The sequence below is a fragment of the Pyrus communis genome, chromosome 6 (genome assembly GCF_041283825.1).
Source record: "Pyrus communis isolate YQ-2024b chromosome 6, ASM4128382v1, whole genome shotgun sequence".
Classification (NCBI taxonomy): Eukaryota; Viridiplantae; Streptophyta; class Magnoliopsida; order Rosales; family Rosaceae; genus Pyrus; species Pyrus communis.
Window position 1 is genome coordinate 6921505 of NC_142570.1, and position 18682 is coordinate 6940186.

The 18682-nt window shown below is 36.0% G+C and overlaps 2 protein-coding genes across 3 annotated transcripts; both read right to left on the reverse strand.

Annotated features, from left to right (window-relative positions):
* Positions 1-1789: 1789 nt before the first annotated feature.
* On the reverse strand, positions 1790-6198 carry LOC137710427 (uncharacterized). Its single transcript, XM_068449443.2, has 10 exons — positions 5756-6198; positions 5462-5540; positions 5256-5353; positions 4313-4417; positions 4146-4225; positions 3269-3359; positions 3086-3193; positions 2918-3004; positions 2313-2381; positions 1790-2084 (listed from the first exon to the last, which is right to left on the reverse strand). The coding sequence occupies exons 1-10, from the start codon at positions 6005-6007 to the stop codon at positions 1956-1958; spliced, it is 1098 nt and encodes a 365-aa protein (XP_068305544.1). The 5' UTR covers positions 6008-6198; the 3' UTR covers positions 1790-1955.
* Positions 6199-11263: 5065 nt separating this feature from the next.
* LOC137710879 (putative methyltransferase PMT18) lies at positions 11264-15240 on the reverse strand. Of its 2 annotated transcripts, none has more exons than XM_068450033.2 (6): positions 14685-15240; positions 13169-13877; positions 12882-13092; positions 12328-12625; positions 11761-12225; positions 11264-11679 (listed from the first exon to the last, which is right to left on the reverse strand). In XM_068450033.2, exons 2-6 carry the CDS (start codon positions 13865-13867, stop codon positions 11454-11456), a joined length of 1899 nt encoding a protein of 632 aa, XP_068306134.2. In that variant the 5' UTR covers positions 13868-13877; positions 14685-15240; the 3' UTR covers positions 11264-11453. The 2 variants fall into 2 exon arrangements, with proteins under 2 accessions (XP_068306134.2, XP_068306133.2); XM_068450032.2 differs by having other exon boundaries at positions 14394-15139.
* Positions 15241-18682: the final 3442 nt, after the last annotated feature.

Sequence of the window (18682 nt, forward strand, 5' to 3'; positions counted from 1 at the left end):
GGGTGGGGCTTTGGCCGAAGAATCTCAGATGCCAAAGTTAGAATTTTGAGGGAAAAGTGTTTGGAGAATTTAGAAAATTTTGCAAGAGAGTTGGAATTGAGTTTTGGAGAAAATGAGGTGGTATTTGTAGGGGTATGGCCGGCCCCTTTGGGAGGTGGGGACCGGCCACTTGGATGGTTTTTTGGGTGTGATTCATAATTTGTTAGCTAATTAATAAATTAATTGAGTAATAAATCAATTAATTAGCTAATTAATATAATTTCAAATGAATGATTTTGGGATTACCTTGTGGAGAAGATTTGATGAGGATAGATGAAATAGGTTTTGAAAGACTACCTATTTTGAGCACTTTTGACCTTGATTGAGTCATGATTGTTTGCTGCTTGAGCGTAGAAGCTTCAGTGTACCTCGAGGGTAATTTTATCTTTTTATACCCTAGAATCCATGTGTCGCCTCCATATTTTTCTAGATTATTTTTGGCTCCACAATAAAATTTTCAAAGTAATCATATTTGGATATAATTTGCGTTGTGTGATCAATGATGTAATATTACATAGGATCGTAGCTCAAGTTGTTGAAAGCATATTCCCTTTTACTTGAGATGTTGCTTATAGAAAATGATGCAGCAATCTATGATTTATTTAAAAAAAGTAATTTCCGTACTCTTATTTTTACCTCAAGAACACTCCTGTTTGTAGACGATTTCCTCTTTGTTTTATACTTTATTCGTTATAGTTTGTAATCAAAGCATTGTAGTGATGAGATTCCTTCCTTTTGCATCACGTGTACTGTCTAGTACGCAAATGAAAAGCAAAGCCTTTTTTTCTTTTTTGGAGGTGGATTGTCTGCCATTCTGTTTGTGTGATCACGGTTAAGCCATGTCAACATTTTATATTTCTATTGCTTTTTATTTTATTATTTTTATAAAAAATTAATATAAAATATTAATGTGGCTTAACTGTAACCATACATTACAAAAAGACATAAAATAGTATGAAAATGAGAAGGCAGAGAATCCACCTCCTTTGTTTTTGGTGAGCTAACCTTTTTTCTTGCCTGTACTTTCACTTTTCTGCTTTCACCAAGAATTATAATCTGTTTCTCTAATTATAGTCACTTATTTTCCCTTTTTACCCCTATGAGTCCAGCACTATGATCCTACGTTCCTCGAATGCCCTTCACGGCAACTCTAGGTACTATATGTCAATGGTAACGAGTAACGACAATCGTTCATGTGTATCAGTGTATGTTACCGACTAAAAATGCATGCTGCACATGCATCAAATGGTTGATGAGCTTGCAACTGTTTTTCAACAGTAGATGCAAGGTCGAATGGCAAATGGGATCAAGGTGGTCCTAAGATCATTCCAAATACCAGAAATATACACGTGAAATTCTTCCTAAGACGCTCCGAATGTTTGGTAAGGGTTCTTATGTGCTTACCGAATGTTTTGATGTAATGTATATTAAGCATATCTCAACATATTGTATCAACATTACTCGACAAATTCTCCATATATTACTCATCAAGTTACTTCGGCATATATCAATATCTATTAACATCTATGCAACATGATTTGGCTAACGACAAGCTCACCAAGTGTTGGTGAAACACCCATGTGAATAAACTAATTTTTTTTTTTTTCGCACGGTTCGCGCTGTTTCTATCTAAAAACTTGTACTTAACACTAAGACACTCTTATATTCGAATCCTGAATCTGCTACTGTGTAGATGCATATAAAGGTCAAGTCCCTAAAAATGGAAAAACTCAAGGCCAGACTAAAAAAATGATAAAATCACCAATTTTACATTCATAAAAAAGCTCGAAACGAAGGGCAATTTCACTACCAGTGTCGAAACAACTTTCAGTAAACAGAAAAAACATTACAAAAAAATGAGTTCCTATGAAGCTCCAGGAAGATTAACCCTACCGACTGTCGTCAGCCCTTCCCTACTACAAATCCTGCTTGCTCTTACTTCTTTTCATCTTTGCCTTAAACCTTGACTTCACCATAAGCGTCTCTACCGTATTTACAAAGTTCCCAACCGCCATTAAAATTAACAGTACGCCGCAAAAACTCACCTGCCAATAACATTTTTCCCGTCACAAATGCAATGATACATATGGTTCCACCTTTGAGTAAACTACACCAAGTTCTCTTTATATTTAGTGAGAACGTAATGTTAGCTCTTCTGTTTTTTGAAAATTACAGGGAGCTCGTCACTCAGTCTAATTTCCGAAGGCCACATGATGCTCTTTAATTTTTATTCTTGTTCACAAAAATCAGAGAAAGCTTTCAGTAAAAATTACCTGCCATTCCGAAGCAACGCCAATAAAAGCAGTCGTAAGCAACTGTATTCCGACATATGCCTCAAAACCCTAAAACAAGAAGCACAAACAGTTATTCAGCTATTAAAGCATTCAAGTTACTGGGTTGACATAGAATCAAAATTTGGAGGAGACTCGGCCTACATTGCATTTCACTGAAAGAAAGAATCACTGGTTTCGTAACTTTTCCCACCCACCCACTTATACAACATATGTGCATTAGCAAGGTCAGCCTATTTTAGTTTATCTGCGGTGTAACAGTCCAATCTCTATCTTGCACGAAGGCATTCGTAAGTTGCAACCTATCATTTTGTGCTGCAATGTAAAAGAGAACTACTCAAATGAAACTCTACGGACTATGATTTTTTTTCAACAATTCATTCTGCTGCATATCATGCAAACTCCTAAGATGCATGATTAAGTATATGCAGTCAGTTAATAAGGTTGCACTTAGCGAATGGTTAAATCATATATCTACTAGCTGCCCATGAGCTCTAGCTCAAGTGGGATTGGGAAAGGGTGGGGTAGCGGTAGATCCTTAGTTCAAATTCTGCCGTAAGTAAAAACTAATCATGTTGTCTAATCACCTGTAAAATAAATAGTATTGGACATAGAATCCACAATTGACCATCTACGCCTGCTGTTTCTCCCCACACCACATCCATTCTTTTGGCCTGAAATTGCAAAACAAATATATAAAATGACAGAATCAGGCTTAAATTTTGTAATCAAACAATTAATCATTTTAATGGCACCTTTCCCAATGCAATTCGAGTATAGAGTCTCTGGCGTTGATATCTATTTTGTAAAAGCATAGCGACTCCTTGCATCATAGCCCATTGTAGGAAAAATTGCACACCTCTCTACACAAGACTTAACAAAATCATTAACGGCGCCAAAGCTATTAACAGTAACGCACAATAAAACTAAAAAGCTACCTGCTTTTGGGAACAATTTGGTTGTCCTTTAATCTCCCATGTGAGACTAACAAGGGCCATAAACATAGCACAATAGTGATGGTATATCCACCTGCACAAACGTATCAGTCTTTCTGAAGAAATTTGTATGTTCAGTTACAATGCCAATTAACTAACCAAATAAATGCATGAATGATCATTTTGACAACAAATAGGGTTGTTGTGAATTAAGCTCCACGAGAAGAATCAATGCATGGATGACAAAGGATTCATATTAGAGTTACCGTGGTAAGTTATGAAAAATCATAAGATTGACTATGAATTACAATCGCAAACAACATTTCCTTGGTTTATATATCTTCAACCCAAACCACAAAAGTGGGAATAAGAAATTTCTGTGATAAGTTGTGAAAAATAATAGTACGAAGTCATCAGATTGACTTTTAATAACAATTATAGACAAAGTTTCCTTGGATTCATCCACCTGCACCCTACCCAATTATCCGATATCACACCTCAATAAATGATACCTCAAGATCATTTTTACACTACCTAGGAAAAGAGGAAAGAGAAAAGAGATTATAATTACTCTGAAATTATCTATGGATCCTAAACAGGCCTTCAGAAATGTTTCCCACAAGTCTATACTCAATTACAAGTGCTAGTTGAATCAACACAATTTGAAACAAATATATATAAACAAAAGACACGCCTGCACGCGCACATGGAGCCTGACTTAATTCAGCTCCATTATTTTAAAGAAACTACGGATATTATCAACCCAAGTTGAGCATAAGAGGGTCACAAACTTGGTTCTTGTATCTTGTAAAACACTGTAGAGGAATAACAGCCAGAATAAAGGAAAAATGATGTCGGAGGAAAGATGCTGTCCGCTTACCATGGACGAATATCACTTCCATTTACTCTCAAAATGTTTTCACGCAGTGCCAAACCAGTGTAGAGGAATAACAGCCATGCCTAATAAGCATAAACTCAAAATCAAATCCACTATGAAATCATGCATTTAGACAAAAATATCAGCATATTCAAAGCACATGAATGTACCTGGTAAGCCTGAACTGGAAACGCTGGCAAACATCCATCCCAAATCCAAGATCTTAGTATAAGTAGTGCTGCCGGGAAAAGAAGGAATAGAAGGGCAGTTCTATCCTGCTCCAAAGTAGTATCATTGTTAAGTAAAGCTGCTCAAACTAATTTTGCTTGACATTCTTTGTAGTAACAGAAGATGGAGAAAGTAGCCATATGAGATAAAGAGTAACGAAGCAGCATGAGGGAAACCATACTATATGAGTCAATTCTACTCTAAGGGATCAGATTTAAACGAAAATAAGAAGGCATAATTACCAGAAGGGGGCAAGTAAAACATTTATGACAGATGCTTTCCGTTGAGGTTATGTTGAATTGTCATGCCTCTACCCAAATATTAGCATAAATCACTAAGACGAATTATAAGAATTTCCAAGCACACTTATATATCTCTGACGGAAGTTTTAGTAGTTAATTTAACCTCAAGGGCTTTCTATTTGTATTGAAACCCTACACCTACCGTAATTCAAGATAGCCTGGTAGTGAGAGGAAATAACAAAAAGACTAAAAAGTCAAAGAATGAAGGAATAAACCCCGGTTATTCTGAAACCGAAGAGATCGTTTATGTCACTTGTGTCATGCAAAAGGATATAAAAAGAAAAAGCAAGCAAAAAAGATTCTTTGAAACATAATCCAAGCAAAAGAGTCAAAGTGGTCTGAGCAAGGTTTCTTTAGTTCATAGTTGGCTCAGTTGGTAACTATGAACTAAAGATGATCCTAAGAACTGATTCTGCACTTAGCATATTTAAAGTAAGGTATACTATTGGTACCTCCAATGTAAGATGAAAATATTCCTCCGGTTTCAAAATCTTACAGTGATATGAAGCTCACCATATATGTCAATACCAAAATCAAAAGCAACTTGGGACAAAAGCATAAAGCAATAAGACGTATTACGTACTCTGTAACCGTTGTATTCCTCTTTAACCTTGAGTCGGATATCTTTGCTAGAGGAACGCACGTTGATAGGACCGAGAAACATCCTCAGAAACCTCCCTCCTGCATAAATTTTAAGCCCTTAACATACGCACAACGAGCCAATCCAACACAAAACTAAAGCAAAAATATCAAAATTATGATCAATGAGGTAATTAATGAAACGGGTACCCTGAGATTTCCCAGGAAGAAACGAAGCGGCATCGCCATCCACCAACACACATGTGGCCCTCTGCAAATCTTCTTCCAGCTGCCATTAACATTCCAACCAAAACACCAATCAATTCCAAATTTTCAATTCAAATAAACTTCCAATTTCATGCAAATTTACAATCACAAAATGAGCAATCAAAGGATCCAGAAAATAAGCAAAATCAGCAATTTCAGCAGTTGGGTTTGCATGCACAGACATGCAGAAGCAGCAGAAGGAGATAAAGAACCAGAAAAGGGGTCGAAAGAACTTACCTTTTCTGCTAACTTGGGATCCAAGGCCTTGCTGGAGAGCAGGGAATCAAGCTGGGAGCGGAGGCATCGGATGGAGGAATCGAGAGATTGGGCGCGCTGGCGTAGGGATTGCTCGTCGGCTGAGGCTCTGGAGACGAAGGAGGCAGCTGAGTCCTGCAGCTCCTTCACCCCCTCCACCGCCTTGGCCACTTGTGCTCGTATCTCCTCGTCACTGCCGGAAGAAGAAGAAGTGTTCCTCTTCGCATCCCCCATCGCCGAAATCTTCCTTCCTTTTCTGCTTCAATCGATTGCGTTCGATACGATTTGATCGAATCAATCCCCTCTCCAGCTTCCGGGGCCTACCCAAAATGTTTAAATATAATTTTAATGGTTTGAGGAACATAACCACAAGTCACAAATACACACGCGCACACACTGGTGGTAGCCAACAATTGGTAGAGCCCAGGAGAGAATCGAGAGATTGAAAATTCAAAGCCTATTTTCCTTCTTTTTTTTTTTTTTTTGGTGTGTTTTTTTTTTTTCCCTTCTTTTGGTTCTTTATTTTAAGGAGAACTAATGAAAATACTTTGAAAAGTTTGAGTTTTAATTATAAGAACAAAATAAAAGGTAAAGTGAATAATATCAAGATTGACTTTTTAGTTTCGTTAAAATGAACAGTATCAGAAACTTTTCGTTAAAGTTACTTCCCTTTTAAGGAAAACTAATGAAAATGGCTTCAAATCTTTACATTTAAATCATAATTCATCCATTAACTTTATTTAATGATAAGGACAAAAGAATAAAAATAAAAATAAACATAAAGAACCCAACTTGCGCTGGGTGCATCCCTCATATAAACATATACAAGAAATGTAAGATCTCACATCGCCCAGGAAAGTGATCATTTTATGTATATTCTCATCCCTACCTAGCACGAGGCCTTTTGGGAGCACACTGGCTTCGGGTTCCATAGGAACTCCGAAGTTAAGCGAATAGCACGTGAGAGCACTCCCATGATGGGTGACCCACTGGAAAGCTCTTGTGTGAGTTTCTAGAAACAAAACCGTGAGGGCGTGGTTAGGGCCCAAAGTGGACAATATCGTGCTACGATGGTGGAGCGGGCCCGGGATGTGACAAGAAATCCTTCATCCAAACATCCCAAAAACAAAAGAGAGAGAATGGATGCATTACCAACACTAGCCGACTTTAAACTCAACGGTATTTTCTAGAATTTGTCATCGGGGCTGGGTTTGTATGCGTAGAAGTTGCAAAGGTTGAAATCCTCGAGTTTCACAGAGTGCAACTGTAGACGTCAAAATTTCGGTGAAATGAATGTTAACCAATAATTAAAATTTCAACGCTCACGTGTCACATAAATTTTACATGTAGCGTGTGACTCAACGAAAAATCGAAATAAATTGGAAAGGTCATCAAATAGGACACGTGTCAATACCTGGCAGAAATGATTTATTTCATCTGATTATTTAAATCCAAAAATCAAGTTTTGGAATTCTATAAATAGGAAGCCAAGGCATTCATTTTGAGGAAGAAAGAAAGAAGGGAATTTACATCACACCAAAACCTTGAAGCCTTGAAACTCTAAAGCTCTCAAGCAAATCCCGAAGGATCAAGAAAACACTCTTCGTTCTTCGTCAAATCCTCTTTCAAGATCAAGCCCCAACGGCCCTTGAAGAACTTCCACCGACTCAAGATCAAGCCCCGACGGCCCCTTGAAGAAAGTGTTCATTGTTCATCATCCGTTCATCCCAAGATCAAGCCCCAACGGCCCTTTGGATCAATAACACATCAACAAATCCACACATCCAATCGTTCTTCAAGATCAAGCCCAAAAGCCCTTGAAGATCCGCTCATCCATCAACCTTCAAGATTAAGCCAAAAAGCCCTTGAAGAAATCCACACAACTATTCTTCAAGATCGAGCCCAACGCCCCTTGAAGATCCATTCATCAACTGTTCATCCTTAGATCAAGCCCCGACGGCCCTTTGGATCAACAACTCATCCACAAACCTACACCCTACGAAGATAGAATCAGAGGACCAAATTTGAGAGAGATCGTAACCCAAAAATCATTAATATAAAAATATATTTTGTACACGTATTCTTGTTTCTTGTTTCAGGAATTTTTCGTGTTTACAGCAACATAGTGAGATTAAAACTCAGAAATTCAAAAGTAAGTACAGACCTCACCTGAGTTTGAGTTTGAGAGCTTCAAGCTCTCAGGCATTAATGGTGCCGAGGTCCACACTGCACCGATCCCACATGTAAGACCACCATTGTGATCTTTGCATCCCACAGACTTCAAATATGCTAAGGGTTGATTTGTGAAGGTAAGTGGGAGAGTGAGAGCTTTCTTTTCTCGGTGCTAGAAAGATTGAGTTCGAGAAAGAAAGAGAGTTTTAGAGAAAGTTCAGAAAATAATGTGGGCGCATCCCCCATATAAATTGATAAAAAATAAAAAATAAACATACAGAGAAATTTTGATGAGTATTGAAGAAAATTAGAAGAAGAAAATGTGTTTGGAAGGTGAGAATGTGCTAAGAAAATTCAAGAGGAGGAGAGAATAACGTAGTACCATTAAATTTCATAAATAGTGTAGTAAGTTTCATAAACAATGTCGTAAGTTTTTATAAACAGTGCAGTAAGTTTCATAAATAATGTCGTAAGTTTTATATAGAGTGTAGAAGTTTCATAAATAGTGTGAGAACACGTGGGTCAGCACGTCAGATTATTTTTTTAAAAATTTTTTTTAATATTAAAATTATGTCTTTTTCATTAAAATTTAAGGTTTTTTTTGTCATTTTTATTAAATTTTAAGGATTTTTCATTAAAATTTAAGTCTTTTTAATTAAATAAAGTTATAGCATGGTTTTTTATTAAAATAAACTTAGTCCAAGCCATTTTCATGAAAGTTCCCTTTATTTTAGAGAAGTGTTATTGGCATTCCAAAAATCTCATTCTACACTCCTCACAAGTGTATTTTTCATTCCTAATATAGAAAGTTTGAAGTGTAGAATGAGATTTTTGGAATGCTAATAATAATTTTCTTATTTTAACCATATTGCTTTTTATTTTTATTCTTACTTTTCAATCTTTTTCCCTCTTGTTAAACCAACTAAGGCAAACCTACTCCTTTCTCGATTCTCCAAACCTCATCTATCTATGATGCACGACCATCTGGTTGATCAACTAGTCATATCTTACAAACCAATCCGTATGTGTTTTTTTGATATAATTTATGAGATGAAACATGCTGGACTGCACTTATTTAAAACGCACAATGTGTAATTGGTCATAATTGATAAGCCATATGTATTAGATAAGTCCTGTGTTTTGAGCCCTTTTATTATACAACAATCTATGATATACTAATATAGTGTCATTCTATACTCTAAAAGGAGATTTTTTAAAGGCTTTTTTTTGTCAATAAAATTTTTTAAAGGCTTTTTACCAAAAACGGTCTCTGAGATTAGCATAACTCTTTATTTTGGTCCATGAGATTTAAAATTGATAGAAGTGGTCTCTGAGTTTATCCACAGTCAATATAAGTGGTCCCTAAGTATGACAAATCGATAGAAATAGTTCCAAAGTAAGGAGTTATGTCAATCTCAAAGACTATTTTGACTAAAAAGCCGTTTTTAAAATTATCATATGAACTCACACACATTTTTCATTGTGTCATACGAACTGAATTTTTTTAAGGGATTTGTCATACTAATTTTTCAAAATTATTAATTTGTCATCTCACCCTAACTCCGTTAAGTTTTCCATCCAAAATAAGTCATGTGTTATATTTCAACATAAAGAATATCATGCAACTTTACCATATATTGGAGGGTCCCCAATGACTATATTTTTTAGTCATCTTCACTTCGGAACACAGAGAAATGAGTGTAGATCGGTCCCTTTTTCCAAACAGCAAACCCTCAGATCATCGTGTACCAAATGAGCCCCATTTATATATATATATATATATATATATATATATATATATATATATATCTATATATTTTAGAAACCCTAAATTATTTTTGTTGAAGGCAACTTATTAGGAGAGTGATGTGTTGAAATATCTGAAATAACCCTGAACTCAAATCATGTGCTATTTAATGAAAAACTTAATAGAATTAAAGTGAGATGACAAATTAATGATTTTAGATAGTTGGTTTGATAGGTCATTTCAAAATTTTAATTCATATACAAATTAAAACAAGATTTTAGTTCATATAATATTTAAACTCTAAAGAGATCAAATAAGCTCGTCACATCAAATGATTAAGTCGTTGCATAACGTACATTGTTTGGTGCTGGAATTTCTAATTTCAATGTGTTTTCATTTAATAAGTTGGAAGATCCACATCTATTTTTACTTATAACACAATCCTTTCAATTTTCGAGCGTCTAATAGAATGTATCGAAGAAAATCAATGAACAAAAATTAACAAAAGTGTGAAAGATAACAAAAAAAAAAAAAGTGTAAAAAGCACTACGTTTGCTTGAATTTTGATCCCAGCGACATCAAGTGAAGCGTCGCTTTCACGCCCAAGTGGGGTGATCAGGTCCATACCAACCAAAGCCATTTGACAGTGTCGACCTCCCACCACCCAACATTTTCTCTTCAATTTGACTATTTGTCCTTGTTTGGGTCCTTAGGGGCCTAGAGTCTCTTCTACCTATCAAGTACTGCACAACGAGGACTTATATTGAACAAGTTTACAGTCAAGTGTCTCTTTGATCTAATGATGCATTGTCTTTTCTTTTTTATTTTTTAGTGAATTTTTCTCTACATGACAAATGCATTATTAATTTGAGACGTCATACTAACAATGAACTTATTTCATGTAAGTTAATCCTAAACAACACCTTTGCGATAAATCATAAAACCCAAACATAAAATCTTAGATAAATAATTCAATATTCTTAATTACTCGAGCTATAACTTGTTTCTAAATAGCCTATTACTAGGCTGATGGCTCCTATAGTGTCAGAACGAGTCCAAGACCGTAATCCACTTATCAATAATCTTGGATAGGGAAAGATTGAAAATCATATCTCATATAGATGAGTCAATATTATCGACCACTTAAACTACAAGTCGCTTGTCAAGAGTCTCCGTACCACTATTTGTTACTACTTTCTTGGAGACTTTTGTTCCTAACACTCTAGCTTTAGCAGCTACTCAGGGTTCAGTATGCCTAACTGCCCTGCCCAATAGATTGATTTCTACCTACCTACTGTCAATCTGCACGAATACTAGCAGTTATGAACTTAGGACTGCCTACCAAATAATGAAGCTTCAAGAGGATGGATCACCCAACTCTTTGGCCAATAAGGCTTAATCACTGACCGTAACACTTGTTGCTCAATATTTTCACAACCGAAAGCTCGCTAACTCTTAATTTAATGATACTTCTCTTCCGAATATTGGAAGATATCCAAGTTTGAATTTTATGTTCGACTGATTCAGACTGAACCAAGAAACACACAAAATAAGCTATAAGGCGACGATCGTTAAAAAACTATCCAATTTCCCACCTAGAAGCAGATTATATTCTTTTACACAATCCCAGAGCACAACATTGGTGATGCACGAATAGAGTTAAAATAAAAGTTAAAAATAAAAAAAATAAAAAAAGAAGCAAAAGTAGAACTGCAAGCAAAAGCAAAAAGGAAAAAAAAAGGATACACTACTACATCTCTACTAGCTTCCTTTTTTTTCTTCACCAGTCCAGTAAGTTTTCACTGCAAGAAGAATTTTCTCTGGATTAAAAGGTCCACTTTCATGATCCAGAATCTGGCTCTTCCATCTCATCCCGTCGGTAATCGCCTTTATTTTCACCAAGATCTCTACAGTATCCCTAAACACAACCGTTCCTTCCGGCCTCAGAATCCTATCCATCTCCAGTAAAATGAGTGTTATGTCACACCTGCAGTGTACAAACCACATTAGGCCTCAAAGTAACAAAACTCGATGACCAAATGCGAACTATCGTGGAATGGAGCTTTACCTGTCCTGGTATATGCTGAAGACTCCCCCAGCATGGATGAAATCGTATGTTCTGGGATATGTGGACAATGCCTCGCACCAATCCTGGTAATGTCCAATGAAACCCCGTTCGTAAATCACTCCAAGAGTGTCCTGGTTTGAGTTGGCAGGGACTGTGTTCATAACCCACACCGGATATTTTGACAACGCTGCAGCAAATCCACCGAGGTAAGCATTCATGTCCATCACATTCCTATACCTTCCTTTGGAAATTGGTACGATCCGCTTGTAATGGTCCACCCTTTCCTTCCACAGTTGATTATCCTCGCGGAGTTTATCAGCAGTGATTCCTGGTATTGAACCACTGCTGATTCTAGGCGGGATAGCAAATGCACGCTGAGGCCACTTCTCCAACGCCCCACCAGCAACATCATTGGGATTGCTTGTCTCCGGTAGAGGAGTAATGCAACTCTCCATTTCTCTTTCCCTTTTAAGCACAAAACATGCCACATTAAGCAGAGTTAGTACAGGAGAATTCGCATTCCAAATCAAATAAACAAAATCACAAATGAAGCTCAGGGAGTAGTACCAAGCCATATCTGGATTGTCTGATTTGCATATATGTGGTGTTTTATACACCTTCCTGCTCTTAATGCATTCGACATGATTGATAGGTTTTTGCCAGATTGCAAGATCGTTCTTCTCGATCACCTTCTTCCAGCACAGGCGCTTTGCAAGAGACTCAATAGAATCTTGCTCTTGTTTCAAATCCTGTTGAGTTCTCTCCCATCCTCTCCAGTGTTTTTTCCAGTGAATAGGCGGCCCGGAAAGAATCCAATAACCACCAGGCCTTAGAACTCTGTCCACTTCAATTAGATACATACCATCTGCAAAAATAATTCAAAAGAAAATCCACATGCTTTCAAAACCACATCATATGAAATTAGTGGTGAATTTTACTTCAACATCTTAAGTCTAAGCATAGTGGTGAATAGATATATAGATATATACACATATACATACATATATATATACACATACACATGTCTATTTAAAGTATGCAGCTCCAAAAACTTCAACTCAAGTAATGTCAGATAGTGTAATATGTTGAAGCAAACATGAAAGAGAGACATAGACACTTACCATAGTTCGTCCAAGGGATCAAGCAGCGGGAACAGTGAGCCATATCGAAAGCCCTTGCAGGGTAGGGAAGCCTCTTCGAAGCCATGACACCAATCATAGCAGGAACTCCACGCTCCAATGCAAACTGGACCTGCGCTGCATGCGTATCTCTCGGCGCAAAAGACATTGTCAAGATGTCCCTCTTCAACAGGTAAGCACCCCAACTGGCTACCTAAATACCCAAACAGGAGAGTGCATCAGCATTTGCTACCTAATTACACATCTATACACATATATGTGCTACTTACACCACAGCCGGTATCAATTGCAGTTCTGATGTTGCCCTTAGTGAGAGGAATGAGCTCGTTCATTTCATCTATGTATGCATCAGCTCCCCTTGGAAACCCGGTACCTCCCCCGGGGAATCTAAACCTTTCACCCTCGACTTGAATCCAATTTTGGACAGCTTTCTCAATGCTGAGTTCTCTATGGGGAATGTTGTCATACCAAGCAAAATCACGACTCTGAGGCCACTTGAAAGGGGTCTTGTACTTTGGTGGAGCAGGAATAAGGCAAAGAAGTTGTTCTTCTTTGGTAGGGCAATGCCTCTCTCTGTATTTCAACATGCTCCTGTCGAATTTCCTCCCCCTTGTTGCATCCTGGCATGGAGTGTACTCGCTGTAGGACATGTCACACGGTGGGAACTTCTGGACAGCCTCGGTTTTGTTGATGTCCACTTGATGATGGCTTTCGAAGTCCAAGTGAAGCGATGATGATGATGATGACACGGATGAGGAAGTTTTGTTCCCGGACTGAGACGGCGTTTCATCACAACCAACCCTTTGGTAGAGCTCAGATTGATTGACAGGGGCAGAAGTGGTTTGCCAAGCTCCTAACATGTAACATACTATGCAGAGCGCACTAACCCCGAATATCCAAGTGAGCCTCTTCTTCTTGGATTCTATGTGGTGATGCTTTGGCGATCCACCACTATAATCCCTGGCCATTTTGTTCTTTCTGCAAAAAGTTCCAATTCGAACGAAAACATCAAGAAATCACACTCTACCCATCAATCAATACCTCAAGAATTTCAAGCCTTTTCACAAATCGTAAGATCCCATTTAATAACCATTCATAATTCATTAAGATCACACTGTAACTGTAACAATCAATCGAAAACATAAAGATTCAATCTTTATTCATAAATCATGAACCCCACATAAAAAAAATAAAAAATAAAAACATACATCTCTATACAGGAATAAGCAGAAAAAGCAAAATCACACGCTACTCTAACTATCAACCAAATATGGAAAGATTCAATCTTTTCTCATAAATAATAAACCCAATATCAATAAAACTTGCATATTTAACTTGGAAACACAAATAAAGCAAAAAATGCAAACTTCACAAAGCAAGAACAAGATCCAGACACTTGGAAGGCAAAGCTAAGAGATCCCATTAAACAAAAAGATAAACATAAAAATTAAGGAAATGGAACGAAAAAGAAACGAAATGCAATCAGAAATGTACCTATTTCCAGCAACAGAAGTTTGAAGCTAGAAACAAAACAAGTACTCAGTACCCTAAAGTTCTCTCAAAATCTTAAAGAAACTACACTGAGGTCTACACCTTTCCTCTTTCCCTTTTTTTTTTTATTCTTTGCTTGTTTCTGCACCCCAAGTTTTATGGCAAAAAACACCACAAACCCAACAAATCCACTGGAAACAAGCAAAGATTTGTACTGGGAACCAGCAGCTGCAAATTGGGTAACTTGTATTTCTCTAAAGAAAAAGCTGCTTAAATAGAAAGTGCTTTTTTTACCTGATGTGAAAAATATCTCAGTCAAGGCTCTCTATATAGGCCGTTCTGACCTCCCCCAATACAATACTACCTCAAACGGAACCTCCCTACTGCAGAAACCAAAAGGGTAATTTCAAGTGGTATTTGTTGCCATATTTATTTAATCAGAAAGATTAAAAATTGGAAAGAGGAGGCAGAAAAAGGTTATTTAATAAGAGTAGGAAACATGGAAGGAAAGAGGGCAACTTTAAAGGGGCTCCCCGCGATTACAGGAAGAAGGTAAATAGTGATTGGGGCGTGCAAAGCAATAATCTTTGTTTCTTAACCATGTTTTGTTTTTGTTTTTTAATGAAATGGGAAGGTAAAAGAACAAGGAAGCAGTAAGTGCAAAGAGATTTAGAGAGAGAGAGAGAGAGAGAGATGGAGGCGTTGTGATTGGGTGTTTGGTTTAGCCTTCGAGTAATTTTTGTTTTTTGATCTAAAAAAAGAGGGAAGAAGTTGAGGAGACTGAGACTTGTGCGGCCTTCTCAAACGAGCGGAGACTGACCAGCCTCAAATCGCTCCTCACCATCTCGCTAAACTTGCATTTTCTTCATATATATTTATTGAAGAAAAACAATTAATTAATTTTTGGTTAATTTATTTACCATCTTTCTAGGTTACTATTTATAATGGATTAGGATTCTTCCTTCTTTTTTTTTTTCCATCCATTTCTATATTCTTTTTTTATATTTTTTATTTTATCTTTTTTTTTATAAAAAAATTAATATAAAATATTAACTTGATTTAATTATGACCATTTAAATTGAAAATAAATGAAATGATGAAAAAAATAAAAGAAAAAGGATTCTATTCTATTTATAATAACTCGAACAATGTGAAAAGCCACTGGCAGACTGACATAGTTGTTTCTTATTTAAATTAAGTGGTTGCGGTTCTCTGCAAAGTTGAAACATTTTTTTATGTTATTTTATGATATTTTTGGGGCACATAGTTTACGTTTTATTTTCACATTCTTACAAACACAGTTTTGTTTAAGAATAATGTTTGAGAAATTAAAATTTTAAATTAAATTTTGTTTGTAATTATTTATAATTGAATTATTACTTAAGTATTTGTTAACGTATTTATTTGGTATTGATAAAATACATCATTTAATTTATAAATTCAATTTAAAATTTTAATCTTCCTAATATTATCATTTCTTTAATCTGAGGTTATATTAAATTACTAAGCACTCCAACCATTTCACGTCCCACATTCCAATTTATGTTATGAAAGAGAGATTAATTTGGCATCCCAAGATGGTATTATACATTTCATTTTTGGAGAGTAGTAGTTGAAAAGGAGATCATCTCTCAAAGAAAAAAAAAAGAGAAAATCTTCTGTATCCACTTTACGGGTGGCATTTCAATAATTTTCATCATTGAATAATACGTGTTAATTTTATGTTAATAAAATAAAAGAGAGCTAAGTTTATTAACACGTGTTTGTCAATGATAAAAGTTATAAACAGATCACATGCAAAATGAGTTCAAAAAATTTAAACTTGTTAAAAAAGATATATGCATGCAGAAGAAGTATGTTTCCGCTTCTCCAACTAGCGTCGGTGGAGTAGTGACTAGTGAGACATTGCAATTGCAAGGGTAATAATGTTTTCTCCATTATCGGGAGATTTGCACTAAAAATCATCGCATAATACAACAAAAAAAATGTACGTGCAATAAATCTAACACAATAAATATGTTCATGCAAATTGAAATTTCAATTTGATAGATTGATGAGGTTTTGACAGTTTGACAAGAAAAAAAAAAAAGGATAAGGTTGAGAGCGACACAAAGAGTGAGCTAAATATGCAGAAAGAGATCACGTGATACTCAGGTGGGGCTCATGTTTATGTTGGTGCTAAATTGTGTCTTGTAATATTTAGTTTTTAGAGTTGGACACCACTACGTATTACATAATTACATATGGGTCCAATTTGAGGTCCACTTTCACGTTCCCATGATTTTGGTTGCATTATTATCGATGCATGCAAGGCGGTGAGCCTACGTACGAGAAAAATTAAGGTAGGTCCCTAGCTATGGATGTTGTCATGAGGTCATTTTTCAAAGTGGTTTAGATTAGCATGGTGTTAGGTGAAACTAAAAGATAAGGGTGTGTTTATTGCACCGAATTATCTCGAACTAAATTAGTTTCAATACTAGAATTAGATTGGATTGGGTTGGACTAAACAGAATAAGAATTATGAAGTGTTTGATACAACGTCGGACTAATAAGTAGAATAAAGAATCATTAATTTTTTGTAATTATAAAATATTGATGCTTCATTTTTTAGTTCACCGTGCAGAAATAAAAGAATTCACAGCAACATCATCCCTCTCACCGACCACCTCAATGGCTGTATGATTTTGGGTAAAGTCGGTTCGACGCTCACGACCATTCAATTTCCAACGGACGAGAATGTCGTCGAAGCACTGTCTTCCAGACGTCGGTCTTACGCTTGCTTGTCGAGGCTCTGTTGGTCAGGCTGCTGCTGGCGTGCGAAGGAGAAGATGAGACTAGCAGTCCTCTCATTTTGGGGGGGCCTGGCTAATACCGCCTAGTGAAGGTGTTAGGCCACGCGAGTTCCATTAAACTTAGTGTCTCTCTACAACAAACGTGAGACTTCACTAATAACTAGTTCAATCCAGTTCAATGAAGGCTAGTGATGCCAAATAAATACACCCTACGAGTCTTATTTTTTTGGAAGAATTGCTCGACATAATGATGTAGTTAGGTTGTCTTATTGAAAATTTTCTCTACACAAGATGGTGACGTGTGGTTCTATATTATGCACTAGTGCAAGCCCAATTTAATTATCAATGTTTATGAGTGTGAATTGCAAGACTATATGTATACTTTAAACTAATCTAATTTAAACAAAGAGAGATTAAAACTTGAGAACTAACGCATATACATTGCTTTAATCAATGATCTTAACTTATATCTGCAATTGTTCGTAAAAATAAAAGGTGTTAATATGACCTTAAAGTCAATTAAGATAAGCAGTACTTTGGATGATTGGAATGATACTCCAATTTTCGAAAGTCGTGATCATGGCTTATAGAGGCCATCTGTGAAAATTACCAACTGGATTCTCCCTAACATAATCTTGTATGAAAATATTAAGATTTTTTAAATAATATACTGAGATTAGAAAGAAAAATTTATAACTTAAACAAAAGAAAATTTAAAAACTGAATTCATTACTTCAGTTAACAAAAATAATTGAAGTTTAGCAAAAGTACGAAGACATCATAATTTCGGGGATTATTTTAATACTTAAAAGACCTCAATATTATGTATTTTTAAGAAAGTGATATTCTAAATTATTATAGGGAATTGTTATTGGCACTCCAAAATTTTTATTCTACACTCCAAACTTTCTATATTTAGAAAGAAAAATACACTTGTGAGGAGTGTAGAATGAGAATTTTAGAGTGCCAATAACACTTCCCTTATTATAAATGTGAAAATAAATATCCAGACTTGGAAGGGATTTTGACATAATCAACTGTATTAAGTGTGTAAGCATTAATAGGTGTTTGAGAACATCTATAGGTGTGTGTTTGTAAATACTTTTAAAGTGATTGAAAGTGCTTTAATAAAAGTGCTTTTAGAATGAATTCTTAGTAAAAATATAAGTAAATCATGGAAAAAAAAAAAAAAAAAAAAAAAAAAAACCCTCCAATTGCTTTTGAAATTCCAAACGAGTGCGAAATTGAGTGTTTTGGAGGTTGTGAGAGAGAGTAGTACGCAGGCATTTTATTTGCACGGTGATAGAACTGAGAAGATAATGACACTTTTGAGTAGGGAATGAGAGGAACGGAACAATCTCTCTATGATCATCCACTTTCGAAGGTCCCCTCCTTTGCAATAGAGGACACTCATCCACTCTCGATTGTCAGGAGTTTACGTGTTCAATCAACCAATTAGAAACTGGAAATATGCAGAAGAGTGTGGAGTTGAGTTGGGTA

What these genes read in the sequence shown, in the direction of transcription:
- LOC137710427 (XM_068449443.2), bottom strand. Translation starts at nt 6,007, where the DNA reads ATGGGGGATGCGAAGAGGAACACTTCTTCTTCTTCCGGCAGTGACGAG. An exon ending in TTCCAGTTCAGGCTTACCAG is followed by an intron (nt 4,226 to 4,312) that starts GTACATTCATGT and finishes TATGCTTATTAG; the next exon opens with GCATGGCTGTTATTCCTCTA. An exon ending in CAAATTGTTCCCAAAAGCAG is followed by an intron (nt 3,194 to 3,268) that starts GTAGCTTTTTAG and finishes AGTCTTGTGTAG; the next exon opens with AGAGGTGTGCAATTTTTCCT.
- LOC137710879 (XM_068450033.2), bottom strand. Translation starts at nt 13,867, where the DNA reads ATGGCCAGGGATTATAGTGGTGGATCGCCAAAGCATCACCACATAGAA. An exon ending in GATCCCTTGGACGAACTATG is followed by an intron (nt 12,626 to 12,881) that starts GTAAGTGTCTAT and finishes TTATTTTTGCAG; the next exon opens with ATGGTATGTATCTAATTGAA. An exon ending in GACAATCCAGATATGGCTTG is followed by an intron (nt 12,226 to 12,327) that starts GTACTACTCCCT and finishes TGTGCTTAAAAG; the next exon opens with GGAAAGAGAAATGGAGAGTT.